Here is a 6,649-nt window from a genome sequence, read left to right on the forward strand (position 1 = left end):
TGGAACCCTCAAGAGAGAGGCATTCCTCCTTGGAAAATTAACCCTGAACTAGGGTTCTTTCTCAGTATTTATTCTCCAGGCCAGAAAGTTACAGAAAAGGAACACAGGTGGAGTTATGGCTAAGTACAGTTTAACAATGGAAGCTGGCGACATCAGTGAAATAACAAAGCGACATTCCATAACACAGTTTGCAAAAGGTTAAGTCGATCCACCAACAAAAGCTTGTTCTTAGCAAATACTGTCTTTTCCTACAGCAGTACTTTATGGAGATTCACATTACCCTGAGGAGTGCTTTCACTGTCCTCATGTTTGAGGAAGAGAAAAACAATGTTAAGAGGATGGGCTCCAAATTCACATCAGTGTGAAATCTAGAGCTGATCAGTTGATTGCTTTTTGACCTTGTGTTTTCTGCCTTCATTGTCAGATGATCCAGAGAGGTTCAGCAGGCTGATGCTGAAAGGAGGCTGTTGGGTCTCAATTTGCATAACCTCAGGATATAGCAAAGCAAGCCAAGTAAAAGAGCTGGGAAAGGAAAAAAAATCTAGTAAATACCATTATGAGAAATGATTATAAGTGTGAAGAAAAATGAAAATTAGGTTTACTGTCTTACCATACATGCACTATAACAAATTCTGGAAGAACTAAAAAATTAAACATAAGGAAAACTCTTAAATCGAAGCAATGGACTTGTCTTAATTCTGCTAAGAATATATTTCCAATTTATAAAATAGAAATACCAGTCACAAGATTAATTTGGTAGGAAAAAATAAAGTAGATAAATATGCTGGATAGTACACATAAAATTAAATGCTTAATAACCCAGACATATAAGGGGTCTTCAAAAAGTTCATGAAAAGATTTGTATTATCTTTTAATTCTATTTTTCCACAGACTTTTTGAAATATGCTGGTTATTATAGATCTATAAAGATAATACTTGGTTTTTTTGAATGGATAATACAAATAGATTGTTTATGTAAGAATCAGCATAGATAATTATAGTAATTGGTGAATTTGATAACATAATGCTAAGCCCTTTATACACTATCTCTGAATATTATTATCCCCATATTAATGATGAATTTTACAAAGGTCAGATGATTGCGCCAAGGTTATACAACCAACGTTTGACAGAGCCTGATTGAGCCCAGCTCTATCCAATAAAGCTCACCTTCTTGAACCTAATTATGACTTCTGAAGAGTATGTGCTTCCTAGATAACTAAAGAAATAATAATAACAAAAACATAGCACTTACTATGTTATAGATTGAGCACTTTATGTATATTAACCCACTTAATCCTTACAACAAGGTTATGAGATAACCAGTATTATCTCAGTTTTACAAATGGGGAAATAGAGGCATAGAACAGTTAAGCTTGCAGTTAATCACTGTGCTGTGCTGCATCTCTGAAATAATATTTAATTGTAAGATAAAACCTCATAACCATAACACTCATAAAGGTAAAATGATCAGATATAATGTATCACCGAGAGGATACAGGCACAATTTTGATTGTATTGTAAATTATATTCACTTCTGAAGTGCATTCTGATCACAGGTGCCACCAAAATGAGTCATAACCTTTAGTGGGATTTATTACAAAGAAATAATTCAAAAGAGAGAAAAATTCAAAGGTGTTAATGTGCTGTTGGTAATAATGGTCGAGGGTAGAGAACCGACACACCACAATTGAAATAGTGAGGGAAAGGAACATTAACTGGGTTCTTGTTCTGTTGCTGGAGTTGTTCTGGTCATCGTACTCAGTTATTTCAAACTTATTCCCCAGAACAACTTCATGAGGTAGGTGGTGCTGCCATTGTTACAGAGGAGCAAACTGCAAGCTGAGGGTCGGGCGTGTGATAGAGTCAGATCTTTTTTTGGTGGTTGGCCGGTACAGGGATCCAAACTCGACCTTGGTGTTACAGCATTACGCTGTAACCAACTTAGCTAACCGGCCAGCCCTTTTCTGGCCCCCAAATATGGGGCCCTTCACAGTACCATCATGAGGACAGTACAATATTATGTTATTAACAATTATAAGTACATAGATGTGGGAATCTGTGAAGTTATTTTAATTAATAAAACCTTCAGGGGGCTGCTGGTTATCTCAGTTGTTTAGAGTGTAGTACCAGTAACACCAAGGTTCAGGGTTTGATCCTTGTACTGGCCAGCCACCAAAACAAAACAAAAAACATTCAATATGTACATACTAATTTAATCTATAAAGTACATTATGATATGATTGTTAACAGAGGTCATAGGAATCATCTCATAGAATTATTTGGTTTAGGAATAGCTTTCTTCTATATTTAATTAAATATATTTTTTAAATGTGTGCATTAGAGCTAGTTCTGTCCTGCCCTAATTAGCACTTGACCCTAAAATTATGTAGATATAAGAATTTTTAAGTCATGCATGCCAGGCCTAGAGAAATGTAGGGAACTGTTGGCATCCTCAGATGACAAGAATGTTTGATTAGGTAGAAAGCCATTGTTGTCCTGTAGTAAGGAACTTCAACTATGCATGTCAGGCCTAGAGAAATGTAGGGAACTGTTGGCATCCTTAGATGACAAGAATGTTTGATTAGGTAGAAAGCCATTGTTGTCCTGTAGTAAGGAACTTCAACTTTGTAGTCAAACAGCTAAGGTTTGAACTGCATCTCAGCTTCATTGACATTGACATTTCACTTTTCTGTTTCTACCACAATTTTTTTTAAAGATTAAATGAGAGAATTAATGTGAAGATTTAGTAAGAGTCTAGCATATAGTAAGTTCTTAATAAGCTAGCTGCTATCATTATCAATAGACATTTATTATTTAACTTTTAAGAGTAGGTTTTACTTGACATCAGAATTGAGGTCTGTTAAACTACTACTGTCTGTTGCTGCATTCTCAGTGACTTAAAACAACCATTTTATTTGGCTCACAATTCTTCGGGTTGGTAATCTGGGCGTGGCTCAACTGGATGGTTTTCCGGGGCTGGGCTGTGCTTCCCTGTTCTCGGTTGGCCTTGTCTCCGTGGGGCCTGTTCACAGGTGGCAGAGAGTGCCTAGCTGGAGAATGGAGAATGCGAGGCCTCGTGAGGCCCAAGCTGCTGACTCACCCAGCACTGCTGCTTCTGCATGCTGTTGGTTGAAGTCATGAGGCTGACTGCATTCAGAGAGTGGTCAGTAGAGTTCACCTTTTGATGGGAGTTTCTCATCATTTTTAAATCTACCATATAGACCAAATAATGGAAAACCCTGTTTTTCATTTTTGAATGTCAGGACATTGTTAAAAGACTCAATGTAGCATATTTATAAAAAGAAATCAGTTTTGATATAATTGGTAACTGAAATTTTAAAAAAGATTCTTTTAGAAAAACTGGCCTTGTTTCTAGAAAATCTTTACTATTAGAGTAATTAAAATGAAGACATAATTTTAATTTATCTCTAAAAGATAAAGTCACTGTTGAAAAAATAACCAAATACAATTTTTTGAAAATTAACCCAAGGTCAAAGGTTTAGATTCCTGTAACAGCCAGCTGCCAAAGGCAAAAAAAATTGTAAAGGATAAATTTTAAAAAGTTTTCAAAATTAAAAATATAGCATGTAATATTCAGTGTATTTTAAAATACCATATAGTATTAAACTGTTTAATCTTGTCATTATGCGAATTACAGAATAATACAAGTCTTTCCATGAACTTTTTGAAGACCCCTTGAATAATCTCGGAAGCTGTTGTAAACATAGAAATACTGATGCTGTTTAAATATTTGGAAGCATGTAGTAGTTATAATCAAATATGGAACAAAACTTTATGGTATTTATTATTAATCATCAGTTTTATTTCTTGATATAAAAAAGAAATGGGGCTTGTCATTTTAGTGTTAAAATATGAAAATTCTAGGGCTGGCCCGTGGCTCACTCGGGAGAGCGTGGTGCTGACAACACCGATTCAAGGGTTCAAATCCCCTTACCAATCATCTTTAAAAAAAGGAAAAATAGGGGCCGGCCCGGTGGCGCACTCGGTAGAGTGTGGCGCTTGGGAGCGTGGTGGCACTCCCGCTGAGGGTTCGGATCCCATATAGAGACCGGTCCGCTCACTGGTTGAGTGCGGTGCGGGCGCGACACCGAGGGTTGCAATCCCGTTGCCGGTCACGAAAAAAGACAAAAAGGAAAAATAGAAAATTCTAAACGAAGTTCACCCTGTCATAATGTAGTGATGCCTCTACTCTTCGTTTGAGTTCTAACAAATTTCTCAGGAAGGAAAATTCTAAATTGAGCTTATCATCTCTTGTCACTTAATTTTTGTTTCTCTTTTGAATTCGTTAAAGTGCTGATACTCCCTTTTTACCTTCTGTTTTATTTAATTACCAGCTAGACTACTGATATGGCAGTTGATTATGCATATTGTTTTTCAGCTGATTACCTGGCTCAGGCATTTGATTCTCTTTGTTTGGACTTGAAGACAGATGAAGGAAAAGCCTTGTTTTTGGAGTATCAAGCTGTCCCTGTAATATTAAGTCATCTAAGAATATCCAGTAAAGGACTGCTATCCAATGTTATCGATAGTTTGCTTCAGATGACAGTGGAATCCAGTAAGTTTTTAAGTTTTACATATGTAAAGAAATGAGAATGGGCAAGGCTGGCAAGTCAGCTCAGTTGTTTAGAGCACAGCCTTGTGACACCGAGGTAACGACGGTTCAGATTCCTATACTGGCCAGTGGCGAAAAAAAAAAAAGTTAAAATGGGATGATTTTTCTATCCTCATCTGGTCCAAATACATAATTCCACATGTCAGACACTATTGCATTTTATAATTTAAATGCTTAAAAAATATTTTTTACAGCTGTGTAATTTAGTCATGAATAACATCACTAAAAAATATAACCCTTGGTCCGGATTTTCACTGACTTAGCACCATTTCCATTAAGTCATCTGTTATGTGGGTACACTCTGCAAATGTTACTTACATATTCGAACCTCTTTCTCTTTTCTCTTTTATCCTATTGTTCCAACAGCTCTAATTGTATATTCCCTGTTTGCTCAGAGAGAGAGAGAGAGAGAGATCATCAAGTATACCTCCAGCTAGAGTGGGGGTAATGACCCAGACATGACTCCGGTTGTCACCTGCTCAGCCTTACTGTTTTATTGGAGAGATTGGGGGTGGGGTACTTCAGTTATGTGGCTACTCTGTTCTATTCGTATTTGTGATGTTTTGTAGTCTGGAGTTTTTTTTCTTTTCAGTCTTTATATCGGTATAACAAGTTCTTTTAACTTGCTGTTAGCTGTGTCTTAGAAAATTCTAAACGAAGTTCACCCTGTCATAATGTAGTGATGCCTCTACTCTTCGTTTGAGTTCTAACAAATTTCTCAGGAAGGAAAATTCTAAATTGAGCTTATCATCTCTTGTCACTTAATTTTTGTTTCTCTTTTGAATTCGTTAAAGTGCTGATACTCCCTTTTTACCTTCTGTTTTATTTAATTACCAGCTAGACTACTGATATGGCAGTTGATTATGCATATTGTTTTTCAGCTGATTACCTGGCTCAGGCATTTGATTCTCTTTGTTTGGACTTGAAGACAGATGAAGGAAAAGCCTTGTTTTTGGAGTATCAAGCTGTCCCTGTAATATTAAGTCATCTAAGAATATCCAGTAAAGGACTGCTATCCAATGTTATCGATAGTTTGCTTCAGATGACAGTGGAATCCAGTAAGTTTTTAAGTTTTACATATGTAAAGAAATGAGAATGGGCAAGGCTGGCAAGTCAGCTCAGTTGTTTAGAGCACAGCCTTGTGACACCGAGGTAACGACGGTTCAGATTCCTATACTGGCCAGTGGCGAAAAAAAAAAAAGTTAAAATGGGATGATTTTTCTATCCTCATCTGGTCCAAATACATAATTCCACATGTCAGACACTATTGCATTTTATAATTTAAATGCTTAAAAAATATTTTTTACAGCTGTGTAATTTAGTCATGAATAACATCACTAAAAAATATAACCCTTGGTCCGGATTTTCACTGACTTAGCACCATTTCCATTAAGTCATCTGTTATGTGGGTACACTCTGCAAATGTTACTTACATATTCGAACCTCTTTCTCTTTTCTCTTTTATCCTATTGTTCCAACAGCTCTAATTGTATATTCCCTGTTTGCTCAGAGAGAGAGAGAGAGAGAGATCATCAAGTATACCTCCAGCTAGAGTGGGGGTAATGACCCAGACATGACTCCGGTTGTCACCTGCTCAGCCTTACTGTTTTATTGGAGAGATTGGGGGTGGGGTACTTCAGTTATGTGGCTACTCTGTTCTATTCGTATTTGTGATGTTTTGTAGTCTGGAGTTTTTTTTCTTTTCAGTCTTTATATCGGTATAACAAGTTCTTTTAACTTGCTGTTAGCTGTGTCTGGCTTAGGCGGGTGTGGGGACGCTGGCCACAGATGTTTTCATTTGCTTCTGTTGGTTGCTCTTCAAGTCTCATGTAACTCCTCAGCTTGTCTCAAGCAGCCATTTTTTTTTTTTTTTTAATATCTTTTTCCATGTCCGGCAACGGATCGCAACCCTCAGTGTTGCCCCTGCACCGGACCGGGGACCGGCAACGGGATCGCAACCCTCAGTGTCGCCCCTGCACCGGACCGGGGACCGGCAACGGGATCGCAACCCTC

General features: G+C 37.3%; 1 protein-coding gene across 1 annotated transcript in view; it reads left to right on the forward strand.

Moving 5' to 3' along the window:
- The window catches only part of CCDC138 (coiled-coil domain containing 138), a 114,624-nt gene that overhangs the window by 77,680 nt on the left and 30,295 nt on the right, over positions 1-6,649 (forward strand). The window contains exon 13 of the mRNA XM_008576051.1: positions 4,403-4,583. Within this exon, the coding sequence (XP_008574273.1) occupies positions 4,403-4,583 (181 nt within the window). The remainder of the gene's footprint in view (positions 1-4,402; positions 4,584-6,649) is intronic.

This window comes from Galeopterus variegatus, unplaced genomic scaffold (assembly GCF_000696425.1).
Source record: "Galeopterus variegatus unplaced genomic scaffold, G_variegatus-3.0.2 Scaffold1279, whole genome shotgun sequence".
In the NCBI taxonomy this organism is placed as follows: Eukaryota; Metazoa; Chordata; class Mammalia; order Dermoptera; family Cynocephalidae; genus Galeopterus; species Galeopterus variegatus.